At 41.6% G+C, this 25733-nt stretch overlaps 1 protein-coding gene across 1 annotated transcript in view; it reads right to left on the reverse strand.

Moving 5' to 3' along the window:
• cdh22 (cadherin 22) overlaps nt 1-25733 on the reverse strand; it is a 97614-nt gene that overhangs the window by 16673 nt on the left and 55208 nt on the right. The window contains exon 8 of the mRNA XM_085457605.1: nt 19026-19147. Coding sequence (XP_085313731.1) covers nt 19026-19147 — 122 coding nt within the window. The remainder of the gene's footprint in view (nt 1-19025; nt 19148-25733) is intronic.

The following is a 25733-nucleotide window of genomic DNA, read 5'->3' on the forward strand; positions in this document are numbered from 1 at the left end:
CTGGTGTAATTGATACATTGGTGTCAGTTATACTTGTCCAGATCCTCCATGTTCCTCACTATCAGTACTTTTGCCTCTTCTGGTGTCCCGTTTAGCTTAATGAAAATCTTACAGTTTGTTACCCATGTATGTTGTATTTTACCGTTCTTCTTCAGTTGCCTTGCCTTCCTCGCGATGTCTGCGTTTTTTCGTGTCAGATGCTCATTAATGAAAACGTCCGTGCCTTTCAGTTTGCGTCCTTGTTTCAGCAGTGCGACCTTGTTCTTCCGATTGACAAATCTCATAATGATGGCCGGCAGTCTGTCACTCCTCCTGGGCAGTGAGTGACATGCTTCTATGTGCTCCAGGTCCATCTCTATCCCCTTGCTTTGGAGGAAGGACGCCACCTGTTGCTCTACCGAGCGGGTCTCCTCGTCGCTGGGCTCCCCGACGTTCCCGGCCACCGCGCGCGCGTACGAGCGCGGCTTGATTTTAATACCGCTGATGACCACGTCGTTCGTACGGGTGTACTGCTCCAGCTCATCCACCCGCCGCTCGAGATCCATGATCCGTCTGTCCTTCTCGGCATTTTGGAGGCGTAGCTGTTTTACCTCCTCCAGAAGCCCCAGAAGCAGCTCCTGCTGTGCCCTGACTGCGGCCACGTCTCCGCACAGCGCTCCGAGGGAGGTTTTAATGTCCTCAACCTCCTCTGGTGTTGGGCCTTTCTTGGGTGGCATACTGAAGCGAGAGCACGAGGCGGCCACCACGAGGGACCCGGAAGCGGAATTTCTGATGATGGCGCCTGGCTAGGCCTGCTGGCTGATGGTGGAGCCTGGCTGTGGCCTGCTGGCTGATGGTGGAGCCTGGCTGTGGCCTGCTGGCTGATGGTGGAGCCTGGCTGGGTCTGCTGGATGTGGCCTGCTGGCTGATGACTCGTATGCCACTAGCTTCAGCGCTCACACTTCACTCACTCTTCACAGCTGCGTAAATGTCATATACTTCTTATCTCCATGTTGTTCAGAGTGTAAGTGTGAGTCAAAATCATTGCATAAAACAAATGATTAAAAATATACATATAAAATGTAAATGGTTGAGAAAGGAATGTGGAACAGGCAATATCTCCTGAAGTCCACCACTGTTATAATTTTTGTAGAACCTTGTAAAAAGACCAGCAAATTTATTTTAGCCTTTATAGTGGGGTTATTTTTTGCAATATTGTTTCTGTTGGTGTTGAGGCAGACAAGTTTTATCTTGTACTAGGTGACGGGTACATGTACACACACACACACACACACACACACACACACACACACACACACACACACACACACAGAGAGTTCAAAATCAGTAGAGACACACACGACAAACAACCTCCAGAACTCTTAAGTGAGGCATTTTTCAGAATGATTAAAGCAGGTGTTCGACAGTTGTAATTCCTTTGTCTGGTTTCAGAAAAGCACGCAGGATCAGATAAGATCAAGAGAAATGAATCAAGCCATTACTCAGCTGTTAGTCTCTTCTTTTAGATGCAGGATACAGGTGCAGAAAAATGTTAAAGAGTTTTTTTTTTTATTGAACTAAACCCTTCTGTCTTTTCTCTTCACCCGTATGCCTCTTTGGCCTGTTCTCACTGTTTCATCAGAATCAGAATCAGAATACTTTATTGATCCCTGGGGGAAATTATTTTTTGTTACAGTGCTCCATTTTAAACCAACATTAAGACAAGACAGACAATACGCTAACTAAGAATAGTACAATATATACATATATATACATACATACATACATAAGTCACTTATAAATAAATATTTGGAAAAGAAACATGTGTAGTTGTAGCAGCAAACAGTGTGTTAAGTGGATGCGTTGTACAGGGAGATGGCCACAGGCAGGAATGATTTCCTGTGTCGTTCAGTGGTGCTTTTCGGTAATCTCAGTCTCTCACTGAACATGCTCCTGTGACTGACCAGCATGTCATGGAGTGGGTGGGAGGTGTTATCCAACATTGTCTTTATCTTGGACAGCATCCGCCTCTCCGACACCACCTTGAGGGAGTCCAGCTCCATCCCCACAACATTGCTGGCCTTACGGATCAGTTTATTAAGTCTGTTGGCATCTGCGACCCTCAGCCTGCTCCCCCAGCATGCAACAGCATAGAGGATCGCACTGGCCACAACAGACTCATAGAAAATCCTCAGCATTTTCTGGCAGATGTTGAAGGACCTCAGTCGCCTCAAAAAATAGAGACGACTCTGGCCCTTCCTGTAAAGTGCTGTGGTGTTTTTAGCCCAGTCCAGTTTATTGTCAATGTGTACTCCAAGGTATTTATAGTCCTCCACAATGTCAACACTGACCCCCTGGATTGAAACAGGGGTCAAGTGTTTCCTGGTCTTCCTGAAGTCCACGATCAGTTCCTTGGTCTTTGCCACGTTGAGCTGCAGATGATTCTGCTCACACCACGTGACAAAGGAGTCGACCACAGCCCGGTACTCTGTCTCCTCATCCCTGCTGATGCATCCAACCACCGCAGAGTCATCAGAAAACTTCTGAAGATGGCAGGTCTCTGTGCAGTGGCTGAAGTCTGTGGTGTAGAGGGTGAAGAGGAAGGGGGAGAGGACAGTCCCCTGTGGTGCCCCTGTGTTGCTAATCACCTTGTCAGACACACACTGTGGGAGACGTACATATTGTGGTCTTCCTGTCAGGTAATCAACAATCCAGGACACCAGAGAAGCATCCACCTGCATCGCTGCTAACTTATCACCCAGGAGGGTCGGCCTGATGGTGTTGAAAGCACTGGAAAAGTCAAAAAACATGACCCTCACAGTGCTCGCCGGCTGGTCCAGATGGGTGTAGACACGATTGAGCAGGTAGATGATGGCGTCCTCTGTTCCGAGACGAGGCTGATAAGCGAACTGAAGGGGATCCAGATGTGGTCTTACTATGGGTCGCAGCTGGTCCAGGATGAGCCTTTCCAGGGTCTTCATGATGTGGGAGGTCAGTGCCACGGGCCTGTAATCCTGGGGGCCACTGGGACGAGGCGTCTTTGGTACAGGGACGAGGCATGATGTCTTCCACATCACCGGGACCCTCTGCAGACTCAGACTCAGCATAAACAGTTTATGAAAGACTCCACACAGCTGGGGGGCACAGGTCTTGAGGACAAGGGGACTCACTCCGTCTGGTCCAGCAGACTTGCCTGAGTGAAGTCTCCTCATTTGCATCTCAACCTGGTATTGAGTGAAGGTGATGGGTGGGGGAGGGGTGTCAGGAATCTCACAGGAGGCAACATGTGAAGAGAGAGGCTGGCACAGTGGTGTGGCTCTGGATTCCAGGCTGACTGCAGGTGAGGTTGTGGGGGTGGGAGCAGACACTGTGGTGTCGAATCTATTGAAAAACAGATTCAACTCGTCGGCTCTATTCTCACCTCCCTCAGCTCCCCTGCTGTTGGTTGGCCTGAATCCAGTGATGGTCTTCATGCCCCTCCACACCTCACTCATGCTGTTCTGCTGGAGTTTCCACTCCAGCTTCCTCCTGTAATTGTCCTTAGCCTCTCTGATCTTGTCCTTTAGTAACACCTGGATCTTCCTCACCTCCTCTTTGTTGCCCCCTCTGAAAGCCCTCTTCTTGTTGTTGAGGAGGGCTTTGATGTCCTTAGTCACCCACGGCTTGTTATTTGGGTAACAATGTTTGTCACGGTGATTACCTTTTTCTCTAATTGCTTGTCCTTTACATTTATCTTTTACAAAGTGTCTCCCTTTCATCCTTTTACAAAAATGCGTCCTTCATTCATCATCTGTAAATTGATTATTCAAACAATATTATTGTAGATGTAATCCTTGTGGTTCACATATAAAGTCATCTGCTTCATTGTGTGATTTTAAGCTCAATTTGCCCGTCTGTGAGAGAGCCTCATTTATGGCACTGCACAGAACTCTTTGAGCGTGAGTGATGGCTATGCATTACTGTGACTAAGCTACTGCTGAGCACACTTCCGGGCCACAATTGTGCCTTCACAATAAACAGCGTCTCAGGATTGACGTTGCATCACAAACACAGAACAGGCTTAGTCATACTAACAGCTCAGGGAGGCTGTTTTGGAAAATATGCCTTACTTTGTAATTACAAAATGCTACAGCATGATTTCAGACTAAATCACTGCTTCTTCCTCAGTGTGGTGCAAAATCTCCACTCACAAATTATAGAAACACATGGACTATGAAATAGTGGCTGTACTCATAAAATGTGATTAAAAAAATGAAAGCATATTATGAGACGACTCAAATCCCACATTTTATATTCAACATTTTTTACACATGAGCCAGTGTCAAGAGAATCATATCAGGATATCGTCTGCAGTTCGCCTTTCTCACGTCCGCCACACACCGTGAGCCTCTCCATATCAGATATGGGCACACTCCTCGAAATACGGTTTGGTTGAGCAATGTGAGTGCTTGGTTACGGTCTGCAGTGCCCAGATAAAACTCCCAGAACAATTTACCTTTACTGTTTTTAACTCAGACACAATCAGACATAACACAGACTTTCTAGGGCACTGGCAAGTCTGTTTAATGTGAGATCATACTGAGTCACATGCAGCTTTGCAAGTTAATGTCAAGAAGCATTAAGAGCGGCATTACATGTGTGTGGTAGCTTAGACATGTAGAATGAGGTTCTATGCCCACAGGGCATGCTTTTTTCCTCAGTGTTATTATATTGTCTTTTTGTTACAATATAAAGCGCCTTGAGCTGACTTAGCGCTTTATAAACAAAATTGAATTGAAAATTGAAAAGTTTTTTTGCACAGTATCAGAGGATACAAATCTTCTGTAGCTGTCTTTGGTGAAAAAACACTAAAGTACACAGTGTTTTGTATTGTCAGTTTGAAAATAGGACAATTTTGGATATAGTTCAGCATGACAGCACTCATCAGTGTCACTTCTTTCTCCCTAACCAATCAAAACCAAGAAGAGGTGGGACCTACAATATCAATACTGTCCAGAGTGCCAGAAGAAGAAACTGATTCTAGCTGTCACTGACAAACTAGTAATTTACAATCTAACATCGAAGAAGACGGTTTTGTAACCTAGCAACAATAAGTGCTTCAGAGAAGCGTTCTAAAAATGGGGTCATTCGTGGATCTAGAGTTAAGAAAAAAGAAACAAACAAAAAACCCTTAAGCTATAATGCCAGGATCCAACCTTATACATACTCTAAATGTAAATGATGTTTAATGTAACCCCAAGATATTTTGATATCTTCTTTTCCACAATGATGTGGAAAAATGAGCAATGCCATCTCATTTGCTTTCTTGATTGGAGCACCGTGACTAAAGTTTCCTACACACTTTGAATATGACAAACATTGCCAGTGTTGGTACAAACATCCATGCCACAGTCGGCATGTTGTCACCATCAGAGTTATATGACTGCTTTAATCATGAATTGCAAATTATTTCATGAAAATACTGTAAACCATGGCTCAAATGTTTGCACTGCTGTTTTAAATCTTTGATTTCTTCTATAATCACACTTCGATTCGTTTAATATGAGAATTTAAAGAAGAGCAAAGGCCAAACAAAATTCAAAAAGGGACAAACATCCCCTTTTCTAAAGACATTTGTATTTCACAGAGTATTTTGACCGGCAATAAAATCTTTACGTGTGTGTGTCTTCTCACACAATAACATAGACACAGTGACATAGGGCAAAAACTACCACATATACACAGTGATCTATGAAAAATACAGTTCAGTGTTGTATGCCAAAACGGGATGATAGTTTCTTCTCATCGTTCTCTGAAGCACTGTCAACTTTATTTCTCTCTGAAGGTAAAAGAATAATGAGCAAAGAGAAGACACTATAAGCAATAACTTTATAATCAACCGGGGGATGAATCTACTCCTCTATTTGAAGAATATGAACAACAGTGACGATGTAGTAAATGAGCCATGATCTGCTTTCTGTGACTGTGCCCTCAGTGGGGGGGACTCTCTTGCAGCATCGCAGGGTGAGTGGAAACTAAGTGCCAAGGGAGAGAGTGTAAAGTGAGGGAGAGAAATGAGAGAGGAGTGTGTGGGAGTTTATCGAGTAGCTAGTGAAGCTCCCTCAAGCACAATCACCTAATTAGATTTCTATCTAGCAGTCCCCTTTCCTGACCCCCTTAAATCTCTTGCATCTCTGGAAAACTACAGGGGGAGACTTCCCAAAAGTACACCCCATCTACACTATAGGTGTCTGAAAGGTGAAGGTTGTGAGGCAGAGGAGGCTTTCTCATTCACAGTAGAAATCAGCCATTTCATGATGGCAGTGGGGAGGGTAATGAAAAAAATAAATAAATAAACATTGAACTACTTAAAATGTGTAGTGCTGGGTTCATCTCTGAAGCCTGGAATTCACTGCAAGCATCAGCGGTGCGTTTTCAAATGCATCCATTATTCTGAGTGGTGAAAAGCATCCTCCTGTTGCCCAGCGTAGAATTAAACTGACTCAATGCATTGTGCAAAACTTGAGTCACATTGCATGGCCAGACTAGACTGTCAAAAGATGCATGCGAAAAATAAAAAGTAATATTAACTGGCACCATAGAAAAATCGTGAACTGGTTCTTGTAGAAAACCGGTACCCAGCATCCAATTTTTTGAATTTGCTAGTCTGCTTGTTTATCCATCCGATTTCGGGTTGTGTGCCAGAGGAGGGAAATGGCATTGCAGTATATAGTGTGGATATGGACATAACTTTTATTTTTATTGCACAACACCGCGATGGTAAAGTGGAGGAATAAATTTTTCTTGGTGTAATTAACATACTGCATTACTTTTAGGGAAACGCATTCAGTGTAATGTGTGTAATAATTACTTTTTCTGAGTAGAGATCCGAACACTGATCACAACAAACATGCAACAACATTGTATCAATGTAATGTCTTTCGTATGCAGCTTAGCAATGGTGGTCATTGTCAAAGTGAATCAATGAGGAATCGAATCAGTAAGTGATATCAATAATAGAATCAGAATTACTAAATTCTTATCCATTCCCATTCCTTGTTCACAGTACTCAAATGGACTCCACAGTCACCAGATCTCAATCCAGTAGAGCACCTTAGATGGGAAATGTGCATCATGGATATTCGCTGACAAATCTACTGCAACTGTGTAATGCTATCATGTCAAAGTCTAAGGAATGTTTCCAGCATCTTGCTGAAAATTAAGGCAGTTCTGAAGGCACAAAGCCCGATCTGTTACTAGCAAGGTGTGCCCTAACATAGTGTTGTTAAAATATATTCACTTACCAGGTTTTGAGGTAAAAATCTGAATTGCCCTCAAAAGAAAAACTATAGTACTGACTGTCTGCCTTTTTTGAGTGTCTGATTTAAATGGTTTAACTCAATCATTATGACATTATGCTGACAAGTGTCCTCATGTGTTCCTGCAAATAAAAGCTAAGCTCTCCAGAAAAATTACAGAAATTAAGTATATTCATTTTATTCGTTTAGTTACAAAAAAAGCTAATTTAACATTTTAGATGCAGTGACAAATATCATTTGACATCCAGACTTTCTGCCTGAAGAAAAGAAAGTTGTACTGAATGCACAAAGACCTTGCTGCTGTAAACACTGACAAGGTTAATTTGGGGAAAAAAAGGAAACTGTGAATATTCAGTCTGTCAAGTCTGCTGGTTCATCTGATTCAACATTCACATTTGAAAGACAAAAGGAAGAGGCATTTGGTAAGTAGAATAGATGATTCATTCAGTCTCCTACTCGTGAAGCACTGGCAAAACTATGAGTCTGTCTGTATTTTCCTGTGGTTTTTTTCCTCATCTCTGCTGGTTTACGCCTTGTTTTACCAATTCCTCCTTTATATCTGATGTGTGCTTGCATGTTTTTGTCTTAGTCCTTTATGCATATCCATAAAGTGAGTGAACAATGTGCTCATATGTGTGCTATGTGAGTGCAGGCTTAGCATTTAGCTATTTCAAACTCAGTCCTCGAGGGTTAGAGGTTGGCAATATTTTGGCCAAACCGAGGTGATCTGTTGCATTGACCCACTCAGCCAACTGTAAGACAGCATGGCAGAGCTGACAGGGCTCTGTTACCCCAGGCCACACTTAGTATTTGGCTTTCCAACCAGCCTTTTTTCTCCACACATTGCACTATATGATATCTGTCTCTTTGCATTTAATCAGATAAATACCACGAGGTGGGTGAGGGATGGCGCATGAACACAGTCATGTGCCATTTAGAGAGGTGCTGAACACTGGGGAAAATTGCCAAATCAGGACACGGACCAGGAATATCAAATGTTAAATGTAAATTAAATCCTGTAAAATCTTAATAAAATTAAGTTACGTATGTATTATTTTGTGTGATTCATGGCCCGAATGGCAATTGTAGTTAAAATGGATCACATCATAAGACCATTAAGACTCATTCATAATTTGGGTGTTGAATAGTGATCTTTACACTACTAAATTGGCTTTGTTTATTTGCTATGATAATTTAACCTTTATATTTTATAGATTTGCATGGTTCTGTTATGCAAGTCTGTTTAACTCAGATTTTGAAAGCCTGTGATAGTTAAAAACAGATTTACAATTTTTTTAATGTTTTCATTTGAATTCTGTAGACATTGTGCTTGCGCTGTAACTATGTAAAGACAATCTTTTGTCACATATTTTAGAGGGCAAACAGTACCCCTTTTTAAAACTTGCTTGCTGTGAACAATATTAAGTGTTGTTTTTCTCAGAGTTAGGGAATATATTACCTCAAAAAAAAATCTAATTTTTGTGTCTACATACAGTATGTGTGTCTCTGGTGAACCGCAGCAGTCTGAGAGACTTTGGGGATGTAGGCAGAAAATTGCCGGCACTTCCTTCGTTAAATTTCTCTTAAGAGTCATTCTGAGACATGAACTCACTTTCAGTTAAATCCTAAATGCAAAGATGTGGGAACAAAATCATAATTGGAGGGTGTCATTAATCAACACTATAATTTAAAGAGAAAGGCAGTTTTTAAATCTCTAAATGACATCAGGATCTTTTACTATAGGAAATTCATTGAATTTCGCAATGTTTAACAAATAGTCACTGAGGGCTCATCAGTGTCTTGCATTGTTTGCATTTTATTGTATTATGTTTCCTCTGTCTACACTCATTGTGATTCTGGACTTTAATTCCTTATTTTGTCTTTTAGATGCATTCATATTTGAATAAACAATAAAACAGTGAAGGACATCTTAACAGCGCCACTGAATTTATGTCAAACTAAGTGCAATGTGTTTTGAAGTAACATTACGTGCTTATTTCTTTCTTACATCTTATTGTACATTACTGATAGCAGTGTGCCAACTTTTCCTCGTCAGGCAACATTTTCCCTTTGTTGTTTCATTTTCTATCGAAGTCGTTTTTAAAAATGTACACTCCACTAAAAAAGACTCTACACAACTATATTTACTGTGGAGATGTACCTGGAACTGATCCTCTGGAAATGGATTAAGGATGCATTTCTTTTTGGCAAGGTTGTGCACATGTGTTCTACATGATAGAACCGTAAATCCAACCTGTATTTTGTATGTGGTTGTTTTCCCTGTATTTCTCTTTAATTCAGGCTTATGGAAAGTTTTTTTTTCTCTCCTTTAATCTCTGAACATCAACCTGCATAAGAAGGATGCAAAGGAAGGCTCTGTAAATAAAAGGTGAGAAGCTATTTAACAATTTTTGTGTCACGGCCCTGGTGTGTCTCCAAGCAAAAGCTGCTTTGCCACTTTCACCCATTTTTTATTCCCTTCAAGCACACCACACCGAACCCCACCACACACACACACACACACACACACACACACACACACACACACACACACACACACACACACACACACACACACACACACACACACACACACAAATATGTTGTATTGCCAACTCTTAAATAGGATCAAACCCAACCGCAGTTAAAAGGCTTAGGTAAATCTGATTTTCTCTGTGGTTCCACCAAAAGCTAGACCTGAGCCAAGGAGCTGACACTCTGTGAACGAGACTGGGTGATAACCGAGCACACAACAGGAGACAATGAAATGCTCTTCATTAGCGCAGTAAACCGGGGGTTGATCTGACACATTAAGAGTGTGACAGTGCAGCCTGTGTACAGCATGTGTGTGGGTGTGTGTATGCATGCCTTTTCTTAGCATGTGTCTGTGCAGGGACAGGCAACCATAGTGGTATAATTCAAGGTAAACAGAGCAAATACAGGGAGTGCAGAATTATTAGGCAAGTTGTATTTTTGAGGAATAATTGTATTATTGAACAACAACCATGTTCTCAATGAACCCAAAAAACTCATTAATATCAAAGCTGAATGTTTTTGGAAGTAGTTTTTAGTTTGTTTTTAGTTTTAGCTATTTTAGGGGGATATCTGTGTGTGCAGGTGACTATTACTGTGCATAATTATTAGGCAACTTAACAAAAAACAAATATATACCCATTTCAATTATTTATTTTTACCAGTGAAGGCAAGGCAAGGCAAGTTTATTTGTATAGCACAATTCAACAACAAGGTGATTCAAAGTGCTTTACAGAGACATTAGAAACAAGAACAAATAAAAAGCATGATTTAAAATTGAATAAAACAAGCAAATAAACTAACTAATTAACAAACAAACAAACAAACAAACAGACAAACAACAGTATATAAAATCAAAACAGATAAAATCAGAACAGTAGATAAAATCAGTAGTTAAATGTAAGTTTTGAAATTTAAGCTTAAAGTGTGGATTTGGTGCTTTATTCAAATGCAGCTGAGAACAGGTGAGTCTTCAACCTGGATTTGAATAAACTGAGTGTTTCAGCTGATCTGATGCTTTCTGGGAGTTTGTTCCAGATATAAGGAGCATAAAAGCTGAATGCAGCTTCTCCGTGTCTGGTTCTGACTCTGGGAACTGATAAAAGACCGGATCCAGATGACCTGAGGGATCTGGATGGTTCATACTGGGTCAGGAGGTCATTGATGTATTTTGGTCCTAAACCATTCAGAGCTTTATAGGCCAGCATCAGAAACCAATATAACATCTCCACATTCACAAATATACATTTCTGACATTCAAAAACAAAACAAAAACAAATCAGCGACCAATATAGCCACCTTTCTTTGCAAGGACACTCAAAAGCCTGCCATCCATGGATTCTGTCAGTGTTTTGATCTGTTCACCATCAACATTGCGTGCAGCAGCAACCACAGCCTCCAAGACACTGTTCAGAGAGGTGTACTGTTTTCCCTCCTTGTAAATCTCACATTTGATGATGGACCACAGGTTCTCAATGGGGTTCAGATCAGGTGAACAAGGAGGCCATGTCATTAGTTTTACTTCTTTTATACCCTTTCTTTCCAGCCACGCTGTGGAGTACTTGGACGCGTGTGATGGAGCATTGTCCTGCATGAAAATCATGTTTTTCTTGAAGGATGCAGACTTCTTCCTGTACCACTGCTTGAAAAAGGTGTCTTCCAGAAACTGGCAGTAGGACAGGGAGTTGAGCTTGACTCCATCCTCAACCCGAAAAGGCCCCACAAGCTCATCTTGACGATACCAGCCCAAACCAGTACTCCACCTCCACCTTGCTGGTGTCTGAGTCGGACTGGAGCTCTCTGCCCTTTACCAATCCAGCCACGGGCCCATCCATCTGGCCCATCAAGACTCACTCTCATTTCATCAGTCCATAAAACCTTAGAAAAATCAGTCTTGAGATATTTCTTGGCCCAGTCTTGACGTTTCAGCTTGTGTGTCTTGTTCAGTGGTGGTCGTCTTTCAGCCTTTCTTACCTTGGCCATGTCTCTGAGTATTGCACACCTTGTGCTCTTGGGCACTCCAGTGATGTTGCAGCTCTGAAATATGGCCAAACTGGTGGCAAGTGGCATCTTGGCAGCTGCACGCTTGACTTTTCACAGTTCATGGGCAGTTATTTTGCGCCTTGGTTTTTCCACACGCTTCTTGCGACCCTGTTGACTATTTTGAATGAAACGCTTGATTGTTCGATGATCACGCTTCAGAAGCTTTGCAATTTTGAGACTGCTGCATCCCTCTGCAAGATATCTCACTATTTTTGACTTTTCTGAGCCTGTCAAGTCCTTCTTTTGACCCATTTTGCCAAAGGAAAGGAAGTTGCCTAATAATTATGCACACCTGATATAGGGTGTTGATGTCATTAGACCACACCCCTTCTCATTGCAGAGATGCACATCACCTAATATGCTTAATTGGTAGTAGGCTTTCGAGCCTATACAGCTTGGAGTAAGACAACATGCATGACGAGGATGATGTGGACAAAATACTCATTTGCCTAATAATTCTGCACTCCCTGTACTGTACATTTAATTGATAATAGGATTGATTGATGGCACAGTGTATGCCTAAATGATTTAGGTATTAAATAAATTACTTTAATTATGAATACTCAAGACCTGCTATCAATCACTCGATATAAAGTTTGCCACGCATGTGGGTTTAGCTGATTTGAAAAGACAACTTGAAACTGATAGAAAACTCCTCTGTGAAAAGTTTCAAATCTTGAGCCAAACTATTTGATGTCGATTTAGTTTCACGACAACAGGTGTTATGTTGGCTCTAATGAATTCTCCCTGTGAAGTGATGCTTTAAAAAACACAAACAGTGTAGACACTGAACAAAACAACAGTAACCTGATCTAACCTCAGATTACCACTAAAAGATTCCAGATGAAGTGGATGAAGTGCACATTATCTGAATCTAGACGTTTATACATTAGGCAAAAGATGACACCACGACTGTGTTTGACATCTCTGTCTTCCATGATAAAGTAATAAATGTTTAATTACTTCTCTTTCTGAAAGCTGCTGGCCTGTCCAAGTTTCTAAATTGATTAACAACATTCTCGGGAGCTGGAACAAAACTGAATTGCATTTTACACATCTGTCAAGTCATGCTTATACCTCTAGGCTCCTCTTTTGGCAGCTTATTTTGCTGAATAAATAAGTGCATCTTGGGAAGCAGCAGACATCAAAGTATTTCAAGCACATTAGGCAACAACACTTTGCTTCAATAGAACCCTACAATTTGGATTCTGTTTATTTATTTATTTTTTTGTCACAATTACAGCAACTGTTGCTTTGGGGTTCTAGGGTTTAGTTGTGTTCCCTCTGTTTGGTGTCTTCCCTGCTTGTGTATCCCCTTAGTGTAGTAAGTCTCCGTGTTTAGTCCGCGTCTCTGAGTCTGTGTTAAGTTTGTGTATTGTGTCATTAGTAGAGATGGCACGATACCACTTTTTTATGTCCGATACCGATATCATAAATTTGGATATCCGCCGATACCGATATGAATCCGAATATGAATATGAATAGTGTGTTTTTTAATCAATAAAACTGTTTTTTTAATATCTTGCTGCTTTTTGTATAAGTTCATACTCAAGTTAAAAAAAACCCCAAAAAAACCCACTAAAGCTATTCTGTTATACCTGTATGCAAAAAATGCACTGCACCCAAAATATTTCATAGTTCAGCAATACTGATCAATCTAATAAACTTAAACCTACTCCATCCTCCCTATTCTGGTATTTTAAAGAGTAAGCAACCTAACTACTAGGGCTCTAAAACTCCCAGCAAAAAAAAAACAAAAACGAAAAAATAAGGAACCACCCCTCACCCACCTCATGATGCTTAATCGACGTAATCAACTTTAATTTGATGCAGTGTGAAAAAAAATGCCCAGAAATAAATTATTTTTCAAGAATAATTAAATAGATTCAACATCTTTCTTCAACAGAACTGCAGACTGCACAGATGGTACCTTCCCAAAGGAAAAAGTACTATAGCTTGCTAGAGTATATTAGACTTAATTGTCACGGTCCTAGGTCTCCTGACCCAGCGTTTTTAGTTCTTTGTGATGTTTGTATTATTGTACTTGTGTGAGTTATTCTATGGTTTCTAGTTTCGATCCCTTGCCCTTCATGTTTCTCTGTATCCCCTCTGTTCTGTGTAAGTCTGTGTCTGCATGTTTGAGTTCCCCTCTGTGTCTTTCGGTTCTTAGAGTCCTCTGCCTTATGGTTTATGTCTCTGTGTTTCTTAGTTGCTGTCTCCACTGTGTCAAGTTCGTGTCTCTGTGTGATCCTTCCTGTTTTACTTTGAAGGTCCGTGTCTTATGTGAATGTGTCCTGCTTTGCTTGTCGCGTCGTCCCTCATGCTGTGTGGATCTCCCTGTGTCTCTCTGTGGGTTTAGTTTGTGAGTTTCCAGTTTAGTTTGCTTTGTATGACTTTCTCCTGCCAGCGAATAAAGCTGAGTTCTTTGTGTTTAAACTTCGTGCCTGCCTTTTGGGTCCAACTCCTGCCTGCCGCACAGCGATTCATGACATTAATAGTTACTATATACAGTAATGGACTTCTATTCATTTTACATCAGATTAAAACTTTGGGTGTAAGATTCAGATAATTATTTAATAAAAGCTAGACATTTTAAATGAGAATAAGAAAGAAAAGTATGTCTTTGTGCCCCCTTTTCCCTGTTCATGCCCTATCGGCCCCCCTGGCTAAACTTTGCTAGATCCGCCCCTGCACAGTTACCAGCTGTCAGCTAAGTAGTAAAGGATCCTGGTCTAGAAAGTAATATTAAATAAATTCTAACAACAGATTATCAAGCTTAAACGTGCTCAGCCGCTGGTTTCCTCTTTCTGGTGCAAAGTGGGAGATAAACAAACAAGAGAGACGGACTCGCGACAGAAAAGCCGATCAGCTGATCACTGATCAGTTTCATGATTGAAGTAGCAGCAGGAGAGGGAGGGGGAGAGAAGAGGCAGTCGCTCCATATATAGGTTGTTAAGCTTAACACGGGAATGCTTTACAAACATTCAGAGATGAACTTACACACTTGCTTTACTTCTCTCCTCTCTGGGATCACTTCCTCAGAGATGAAATGCCGGATTGGTAGCAAGGCTACAAATACACACAGCCGCTCTATCACATGAGCACACTGCTCCGACGTGCTACGGTTAGGAGGAGAGTTACAACGTGTCGAAAGTTCTGTGAGGTGCTTTTTTGATATTTAATGGATCAGATTACATTTTTTATTTTTCTCCGATATCCGATCCAGTAATTTACGTCAGTATCGGACCGATACGATACGTAATATTGGATCAGTCCATCTCTAGTCATTACGTGTATGTTTTATTGTGAAGGTCTGCGTCTTATGTGAGTGTTTTCAGTTTGCCTCCCTGCTCTCGTCATGTTAATCACTCCCAGCTGTGTCCCCCACCTGTGTGTAATCTCCCTGTGTTTCTCTGAGTGTATTTAAGTCGTTTCTTCTGTCTTAGTAGTCACTGGTTCGTCTGTGTTGTTCTCCTCCATCTTCCTGCGTATCTCCCTCCGTTGTCTCTCCGTGTCTCCCTACATCTCTGCGTTTGGTTTTAGGTTTGTTTTGTTAGTTGTTCCAGTTTAAGTTTATTCTTGCCTCGCCGTTTCTGTTTGTTTTTCATCCTTCTTACTAAATAAAGTTCACTCTCATCACAAGCTGCATCTTCGGTCCTAATCTACAACTCCACACGTCTGCCACGTCGGACGTAACATAAGTAATTTAATGACACTTTGCAAAGCCATCCAGCAGCTGAATTGGACACGTTAACAGGTTGGTTGTGGACCAACTGTCTGTGTCTCCTTGACACTTCTGATCTAAAATGTGAAATGTCTGCACCCAACTTAATAATAAAAAACAATAACAAATAAACAAATTTAAAAAGCACTCATCTGTGAAAAAATACTTTAAATTTGAACTCGTATCATAAAACATCCAAAAACAAAATTGGTTTTTAGACCACTTGCTCTATGTTTTAATATGTAGGGACTCACAGTGTCTACAGGAAACCATTTTTATATTATCCATGGAAATTACAAAGGTCAAATTGTTTCCTGCATGTCTCCCATTGGTTACCCTTGAGCATGAATGTGAGGCTGAAAATGCTTTAAACAATTAATTTCAATCCTTACAGCCTACTCAACTTCCCATAACAAAATTTAAAGAGACTCTGTAGAGAAAATACAAAAAATGAAAACGGAAGAAAAGGAACAGATGTTCCTGCCATTTGCCAACCTCACAGGATGATAGTAAAAATAAATGAATAAAATGAAATAAGAGATGGATGGATAGACAGCACAGTCTTGTGCATGTACTTTTAGTTTGTAATTACAATGTGAAATATTTCACTGCCTTTCTCTCTAATGAGAACATTAAAAAACCTTTTCTTTTACAATGCTGGGAGCCAGCAATGATCTTTTTAGCTGGAAGACTAATCATCTCTATGTGATTAGGAGCTGAAGGTTAATGTGGGCTCTCACAGATGGGAGACAGAGTGAGGTGGGAGTGAGGGAGATCAGACCAGACAACGTTCTAGAAAGGCACAGACTGGTGGTACTGCAGAGGCACAGGGGGGCTATAAGTGGTTAAGAGTCTGTGGATCAAGGGGAGGAGAGGCCTGAGCCTCATTACACATGTAAATGCAGCTTCCAGCATGGAGGCCCCACTTTAAAGCCTTGCTGTTTTAATTATTCCTTTGCTCTGCACACGATAATTGGCTCTAACTCAGCTCAGGGCCTGTTGGCTATGTAAGGTGAATATAACACCCTAATGACTTTGTCCATTTTTAATGGTGATCAGTGGAAAGACCTGGCCTTCTATTGGATTGGAAATAGCCACATCAGTGCCTTTGTCTTGATTTTCGCACAGACTCCCACTGTTTGATTGTTGGGTATTAATGTTTTATCGCAGGGCTTATATGTTTTCCATTTAGAAAATTAATTAATGAATGAATGGTTGAACTGACTGAAATTCTTTGAATTAAATTTTATTTAAACGATGCACTATTTGCCGTTTTAGCCCTGATTGGATTATAAGATGCTATTAAATCAAATATCAGAAACCACTTTCTTTCCCACAATGAAACAACTTTCAACAGACAGATCACGTCTTAATTAAAAAAGAAAAAAAGAAACACCCGAAAAAGGCATAAGAGAAGCATATCAGAATTAGGGGCAAACATTAAAGGTAGAATTAAAATTCTATCAAGGTTTTGTCATGAAGGAAAGACGTCTCTCTCATGAAGAGCCTGTTAAGTGACATTTTAAAGAAAAGACTTCTTGACAGGCAGAACAATATGACTGAATCAATCCAATCAAATACATTTCTGGGATAGATATCCAGTATCAAAATCTGTAATTATTTTATAATAATGTTTTAATTTATAGCAAATAAATAACTAAATAAATACTTTGGAAAGCAATTAACTTTCTGACACAGGACTCGTGGGGGAATTTGTGCCTTTGCCCTAGAGCTGAGTCTAAAGTTGCCTTTGGTGTTAAGTGTCAAACAGATCATAGCGTGGAGCTGTGCAAAAATATGGAAATAATCAGGAATTACAAGACAATAAATAGAATAAATAGGCTGGTTTGTAATCTAGGTACAAAAACATTTTAATGCACACACACACATACACACACACACACACACACACAGAGCAGGAATGCATCTCACATAGACTTTGAGATGCATTCCTGCTAAGACCACGAGGGCTGTTCCACTTTCAAGTGCACGAGGGCAGTTTTTTTTAAACAATTTAATCACACTTTTGATAAGTCCAGTTTCTTCAGACTTTACCTCAGAGACTTACTCCCTGTTCTTCATATTGCCCACTGCACCACAGGGCTATCAGTAGAAAAGTGAAAGGAATAATACTAAGCAAAAACAATACTAAACAAAAAAATACAGAAGTCTCTACCAAACGATACATTACATGGAATCAGAGGAATGCAAAAACCTTGTTCATGTATCAAACATTTGTTTGAATATTTGTGTAATGTTTCCATTTTGGTGACCATATTTCATTCTAACTGCCGCTTCCAAAGACACTGTATACTCTTCATACATAATATTCAATATTGTGAATCATTACAATATATCCAAAATGGATGTTTCACATCCATGATCCTTTATGCTGCATGTGTCCCCTGACATCATTTATGATGTAAACTAACCAAAATATGAAATAGAAAAAGCTTCTAATTTACCAATATACGAGGAAGCAAGCTGATATTTGTAACTAAGTAATTTAGTCTAAATCAAACAAAACCACAGAATTAAATATGCTGGTATCATAATCAAATCTTCATAGATTTTGAGCCAAACACTTCTTCTGCCTAAAAATACTTTGTCTTTGGTTACTTAGTGGAGTGAATGAGGACTAATAACTAAACACAACCCCCTCTAAAAGTAAAATAAATTAAAAACAGAAATCTCGTGTATTTTTGGGTGTAACAACGGACCTAATTTCTCATTCAGTATTGTGGTCATTCATGTCAAAAATGACTGTCAAAAGTGCCTTAAGTAGGTTGTGTGCTGTTTTGCAGTAATATTGATGTTTCAGATTAAAGAAACACAGATAATATTACATTGTGGCAATTTTGTTTCTATTCGGATGTTAATAAAATATGTGTGTGCTGTGGCACAGTGTTTTGGTACAGAGTTTTCAAAGGTCCTCACCTTTAACTTGTTATAGGTGGCTGTAGCTCAGGTGGCAGAGCAGGTCAGCCACTAATCAGAAGGTCGGTGGTTCGATCCTAGGCTGCACCCTGGCTGCATGCCAAATATCCTTGGGCAAGATACTAACCCCATGTTTGCCTACTGGTGGTGGTCAGAGGGCCCGGTGGCGCCTGTGTCCGGCAGCCTCGCCTCTGTCAGTGCGCCCCAGGGCAGCTGTGGCTACAATGTAGCTTGCCATCGCCAGTGTGTGAATGTGTGTGTGAATGGGTGGATGACTGAATGTAGTGTAAAGCGCTTTGGGGTCCTATGGACTAGAAAAGCGCTATACAAATGCAGGCCATTTACCATTTATAGTGAAATCTACTTGACTGGCACTCTTTAGCTTCTTGCTCAACAAAGAGCAATAGTATTTTTTAAAGGATTTTTTTTACATCAAAAATACAAAGATTACATTTCTGAGATCACAGTCTAAATGAAATTATTTGAGTCTGTGTTTTATGAAGAAAACATACCTGACCTGGCTTGGCATCTTCGCATATTGAGGCTTCATATGGTGTGGCCAGTTCAGGTGGATTGTCATTCACATCAAGTATCCGAATGCTCACTGATGTTTGGGATGCCATTGTGTGGTTATCTACAAAAGAATGATACAGAAAATAAAAGTTGTGTAAAGAGCTGTGGCAGAAATGTGCATTTGCATTTGCATAATATTATCTCACTATAACTATAGTGTTTGGGGGAAGCCGACAACTGGCAGTGAAACAACAGGTTCTTAGACTGCTCCGACTGTATGTGTCTTTTTTTCCACAGGCATTTTTCTTTTCTTTATTTACCACATGAAAGAGATGAGGTAAAGTTTTAGTTTAACCAGAATATTCATAACGGCCCGGGTTGCACACATGTAACTGAAACCTAAAATTCAGGCTTATGTGTAACTACAGGGAATTTGTGTTGTGCCAATATGCTACTAAACACATAGCAGTGTGTAGTATTTGGTGCTCCCTTCTGGATATTGACAGAGGACTGCAGCTGCTGCTAAAAATCCTGCCAATGTGCTGATTTTTCTATAAGAGAGTGGTGTTGATTTCAAAGAATCCATAGACAAAACACTTAATGCACCCTTGTTAGCCTTTAGCAGACAAGACAAAGACACATCTCCCAGTAGGAACCAGAAAGTAGTTTAGTAGCTATGTGCTGAAGGGTTTTGTTAACTTAAAATACATCCACTGCCTGAAAAAACACTTTTGTATGCCAGTGAGTGACATAAAAATGGCACCAAAGATGCTAGTTTTGTAGTTTCTCCTAGTTTCTCTAGGTACTCACTATCTGATAATGAAGTGAAAAGAGACACACCTCAGCAAATGAGAACTACATGCTTGTGACAAAATTGCAAATGTAGTACTATCATTTTCTTTCTTAAGCCAGTGTCAGCTAGATACATCCAGATATATAACACCACAACACACTCTCAAGACATTTTTCTTAATGGGCAAAAATATAAATGTGGGAGTTGAGAAGATTATATAATTAGTACAATCAAAACCCACTTCAAATTAGCTTGACTTCTCCTTGAATCTTAATTCCCATTCTTAATCATATGATAATGTCTGATGGAGTTTCCATTTTCTCATAAAACACTGTTTGCAGTACAGAAGGGAGCCTTAGGCCTCCCGTGTGCATGTGTGTGTGTGTGTGTGTGTGTGTGTGTGTGTGTGTGTGTGTATGAGAGCTTAAGTTAGTGGAAAAAAGAAAGAAAATGAAAAGAAGAATGGTGTGTGTGTGTGTGTGTGTGTGTGTGCGTGTGCGTGTTGGGTGGGGCGGGGGGTGCCCGGTTGCTGCAAGTGTTAGTCAGGATATGGTAGGTTAATTGTAGTGCACACTTGATGAATAAATCAGTATACACAGCTGTCACCACCTAGTTTATGCATCTGAGTGGCACCCTACAGAAAATGTAACAACATGCAGCTACTGACAATTACCCAGTGGTTGAATATACACATAAATCAGTTCCAAGTGTTCCACTGAATGAATTTAAATTGTTGTAATTATGTAAATCTGGAAGATAGTTAAGCACAATAAAGTGAACTCACTCATACAAATAAGTGCCTAGTAATTATTAATCCTTATACATAGTACGTAACAACCAAATTAACACAGTCAAGTGATCAAGATGAGAGCTTTTTAATTGAATATTAGTGCTACTAACTATTTCTATACAGAAGTTAAACTCTGTGGGGTTTTTTTTGCTGCTCTTAATTTACTAAATCTAATTAATGTTGCACTTTCTATTTAAAAAACGGTAGTTTTAGTGCAACAAATGATAAATATTTTTGAAAACCAAAATGGACCTGGAAACTGGACTGTAGTCCTTGAAAAGATGCCTACCTTCCTTAACATCCACGGTTTTATAGACTGTCATTATCTTCTCTTTTTTTAGGATGTGGTTTCATTGCAAGACATTAAGTCCTCAACACTGGCATGTCTGTAAATGTGTGTGCTTAAAATAAAAACTCTCCACCACTCTGTGGGAATTGGTTGTCCCACCACAACTTCACACTTGTTTTTTTTTTTTTTTTTTGCCTCAAGGTTATTATAGGGATAAACTGACACTTGAGGTTAAACTATGGGTAAACTTAAAGCTGTGTTTTTTCTTCATGTGTGTGAGCAACCACATGATGGAAAATTCCAGAGCTTACAAACACAATTATTGGGCCACACTCCAAGTAAAAGAAAAATGACAAGACAGATTTACTAAAGACAGCAAAGCAAACTAATGGTCATCAGACTATAGCAGATAAATTCTCCAGCTCTCTCTCACCACATAGTTCTGTCTAACAGTTGCACAGCAGCTAATGAGAATGCTGGTCTCAACTAATAGCATAATCCTCACATCAATGCAGGGTTTTAATTGACTGCTTTTTGCCAGAGCAGCAAGAGCATAAATGCAAAAAGAGCTCCACCAGTCCTAGATATCTCTTTTTCCTCTTCTAATTTCATCTTCACATTATTCTGTTGTCCCCGCTGTGCCAGAATGAAAACCAGCAATCACCAGATGTTACACATTTTACATTTCAATTCCCAGAACTGAAAAGAGATGAAATAATGTGAGAAAGCGCCTACCACCACAGACTCTCTTCATCGGGACAAAAAAATAAATAAAAAATAAAAAAACAAAAAAAGCGTATTCAGTGAGACAGGTTCATTCATGTGGACCAAGTGGTGCTGTTCTAAATCTGTCTACAGCTAGTGTAGAAGAATAAAAAAGGATCTCAACAGATTATTGGCATGCTCTGCATCTGTGCTGCACATACCAGCTGTCGAGAATCTTACAGAAAGACTGTCTCTAAGGTGCTGAATTATACTGACATAACTTCAGGGAAGACAGATACAGTATGTGAGTGCTTGCTTGTCTCCTCACACATGTGGATGGCTGCATGTGTGTAGGTGTGTGTCAGGACTGTTACAATGCTCGGGACCAAATGGTTTATTGTCTATGCTGGAGGAGACAGTTTGGTTTAAAATGTCACTTTTGTCAGGAGAGATAAATAAGGATACAAATGTACTCGGGAGCGTGTGCTTTTCGTCTCATTTCTGAGCCGGAGGCCTGTCCATACTGCCTGCAAAGATTTGCAGTATTACAGTTTTTTTCTTTTCTCTTGTTGCATAGCTCCAATTTTACACTGACAACCCAGGCTATCAGAAATCTCTTCAGTATATCTTTTTTTTTTTTTTTTTTTTTTTTTGCCTGTCCCGTTTAGCTCTTTTGCCATCAGAATTGTTGTCTAAAGGCAAAGAAAGATGCCCAACGGATTTACTTTACCAAATTGACCATCCCAGCCTTGCCGTAATGGTCCATTTGATTCACCTTTTATTGTTTATTTTATTTTCACTTACTGAATATGGGACAGACTTGACTGGGGGAAAGAAGGGGAGAAAGAAAGAGGGAAAGAGAAACAGCTGAGAAGAGGGACGGGGGAGAAGGGCAAAAACCAAAAACCAACAGAATGAGCAGAAAAAGAAAAAAAAGAAGAAAAAAAAGAAAAAAAATGCATATATCAATCACCTGGGTAATAGAGTAATAGAATAAACAACATCACAATGATATATGGGAATATGACAGTAAATACTAAATATTAAACATTATTGTGCAGCACATAAGATCAACAGAACACAGTGTGCCCTGAGGTAGGAGCCAAAAAGGGTGTAGTTTGTGGGTGTGATCACCCGTGTGTACACCTGTGAGCATGGACGCGTTTGTTTTTTGTTTTTTAAAAGGTTCCTTCATGTAATGATCTGCTAGAGGGTGTGGGGGGGGGGCCACAGCCCCGTCCTCCAGGGCATGAAGCAGGTATGGAGGAGATCAAAACTCCAGACATCCAGAGGCCCCCAGAACACAAGAGACCAAGGAAGACCATCAGAGGGGCAGCCGCGCCACTGTCCCAGAAAGAGCTGAGGAGAGTCCCAGATGAGGGCTCACTCAGCAGCCGCGGAGCAGAAGCCAGGGGGAGTTGCAGTGACGCGCCCGTGAGCTCCGCCGGCAGCCAGCCGTGCCTGAGTGACCGAGCCCCAGGCCGAGAGGCCGGGGGCACCCCACCTCCGAAGTGGCCCGAGCAAGCCCCAGGCTCCAGGCCCCGATAAGCGGCCGCCAAGGAGTGAGCCGGTGTGTACCTGGACGCCCATCCCCGGACACAAAGAACCACCAACGCACCGATGTCTGAGGGAGTCCGCCACTGGCAGGGGAAGTGGTGGTAGGGGGAGATAGGCCTCCATACCTTGGAGGGCCTAAGATGTCCCCAGAGAGGTGGCGCCTGACACCCAACCTGACATATAGACACAGAAATACAGGCACACACATATACAAACATCCATTCCCACCCTCATGCTCTCATATACACTTACTCCACACTCAACCAACGTGGAGACAGACATAAAGAGACGCTGTACACACGATCACACTCCCCAAGCGTACTCTAAGCCCCGGGTCTAGGTACCCTTGCCCCTGGAGGGGGGGAACTGCACCCAGACCCAGGTGGTGTTACCCTTTTCCCTGCGGTGGGGGGAGGCAGACCGCCCCGACTCCGCAGCAGCAGGGAGGCCCCACACTCCAGACCGCAGTTGGACGGCCAACTCCTCCTCCTAGCCCCCCCGCTCCAGCAGGTCGCAGAGAATGGGGGTGAGAGAAGACTCCAAACCTCCCTCCACCCGCTCATTGTAGTGTTGATGCATGTGTGTTCTAAGGTGCATTTAAAACCCAGGAGGGCATGGAGCTACCTGCCAGAGAGCAGCAGGTAAGCGCATGGTCCCTCCTGCTAGCCCTCAATGTCTACGTGTATTTAAAATTGAGAGGTGGGCAACGACGCCAGGGGTGGGGTGTACACCCTGATGGTACTTTGGATTCCGTGTATCGTGCCCACCCCCAAGATCCTATATGTATGTGTAATGAGAGTGTGAGTAATGTGAATGTCTAAGTTGTGGGATAAAATTGAGGCAGAGGCAGCCAGAAGGGGACGGGGGGGGGAGGGGTGGCCTCCTCTGCACCCTGGTGACATACCCCTACTCCAAGGTCCTGCATGTGTGGGTGGTTGTGGTGGAGCGGGAAGAGGGAGGCAGCTGGAGATGGGGAGGGAAGGAAGGGAGGGGCAAGTGACCCCTCCCTGGGGCCAGCTCCCCCGCTGACCCCAGTAGGCACCCCCATACTCCGCGACCCACCAGGGAAAGGGGGCCCAGGCCCATCCAGACCGGGGCCCAGTGCAGCAGCGCCCCCCGGCCCCACAGAGCCCGGGACAGTCCACCCAACCCCACCACAGAGAAAACTGCACCCACCCCACCATCCACTCTTCTTCCAGACTACATAAGACAATAAACACCCAGGCTGAGATCTTCCTCCACCTCTCCTGTATCTCCCCCTCCTGTAGAGAGAGCCCCTGAGGAGAGGAAAGCTCCTGCAAGATGTGACAATCTTCCCCACCAGTTGAAGAGCCCCCCAGGTGGCTCGATGCACCGGCGGCACCCTGCTCCAGGGCTGGGCCCCCATGCACCCACCCGCCCACAACCCCGGCAACACACCAACCAGGACCCAAGCCCCCGAGGCCCGGTCCGGGCCCCAGCCCAGAGACGGAGCGCCCCCAGAACCTCACGCCCATCCCGGACCCACCCAGGGGCAGCCAGGCTACCAGGTCAGTAACCCACGTCCGTCAGCACAGACCCCCGTCAGCACAGACCCTCTTCAGTATATCTTGATTTTGTGTGACTGAGAATTGCTAGTTATGAACAATCGCTTTTAAGCACAAAAATTGAATGGGTCCTGAACATTGTCAATTACTTAAAACTTGTTACATTTTATCGGGGATGCTTATTAACCTTTTAGATCTTTTCAAGTAGAACATTTTAAGAAGTCTCAAAGATGTGCTGGTTTTATATGCTTCTCCATTATTGTCCCGAAAGAACTGAAGAGGGTAAAAAATACAGGGAAAGTCTGTGGGAAAAAGTTTTTTGTCTTGATCTGTAAACACTTTCCCGTTGAGCTTATGGGCTCCTGTCTATCTTTTAATAGAAGATTACCTGTTATATTAAAGTCCACGCTCATTGGCTAATGACACGTCAAATCACAAGTCACTAGCCAATGAGTTTTTGAATTCACAGTCAGACCTGCTTCCTCATCATGCCCATTTTTTGCAACCATGATAACAATGGCACAACAGTTCTTCTCAAGGTTTCAAAGCAGGACATTAGAAACCAGTGGATGACATCACAGTAGCTAAGTCCATCTTCCATGAGGTGGTGAGCTGTACCAAGCTTAGCACAATCCAAAACATCAGAACATGCTTATTCGTGAATATTTAAAGCATCCTATTTACAGTTATTTTCCTTATGGAATACTGTTGCAGTGTAATAATGTGATTACATTTATTGTCAGTGCTGAAAGGTGTGAACACTTTACATAGAAAGTTGACAATCCTTTCATACTTTGCTCTTTAGATTCATCTTACCTTCGCATTTTCTAACTTTGACTAAAAAGAGATACTGATCTCTCTTCAGCATCTTCCAACAAACGTGTGATTCATTTGGATTTGCAGAGAATAATGTTCTAACACCATAAAAAAATCAAAGAGTGTGTGTTTTGTTTGCCAGACAGCAAGTGAGAAAAGTTATGCTGTAGAAAATGTTTCTTCTCTGCAACGGTGCAAGAGATAAAGACTTTCAGTTACTTCAGTATCTTT

The sequence above is a fragment of the Copadichromis virginalis genome, linkage group LG5, assembly GCF_057382275.1.
Source record: "Copadichromis virginalis isolate Kocher_CV1m ecotype Utaka linkage group LG5, C_Virginalis_male_GT1.1, whole genome shotgun sequence".
Lineage (NCBI taxonomy): Eukaryota > Metazoa > Chordata > Actinopteri > Cichliformes > Cichlidae > Copadichromis > Copadichromis virginalis.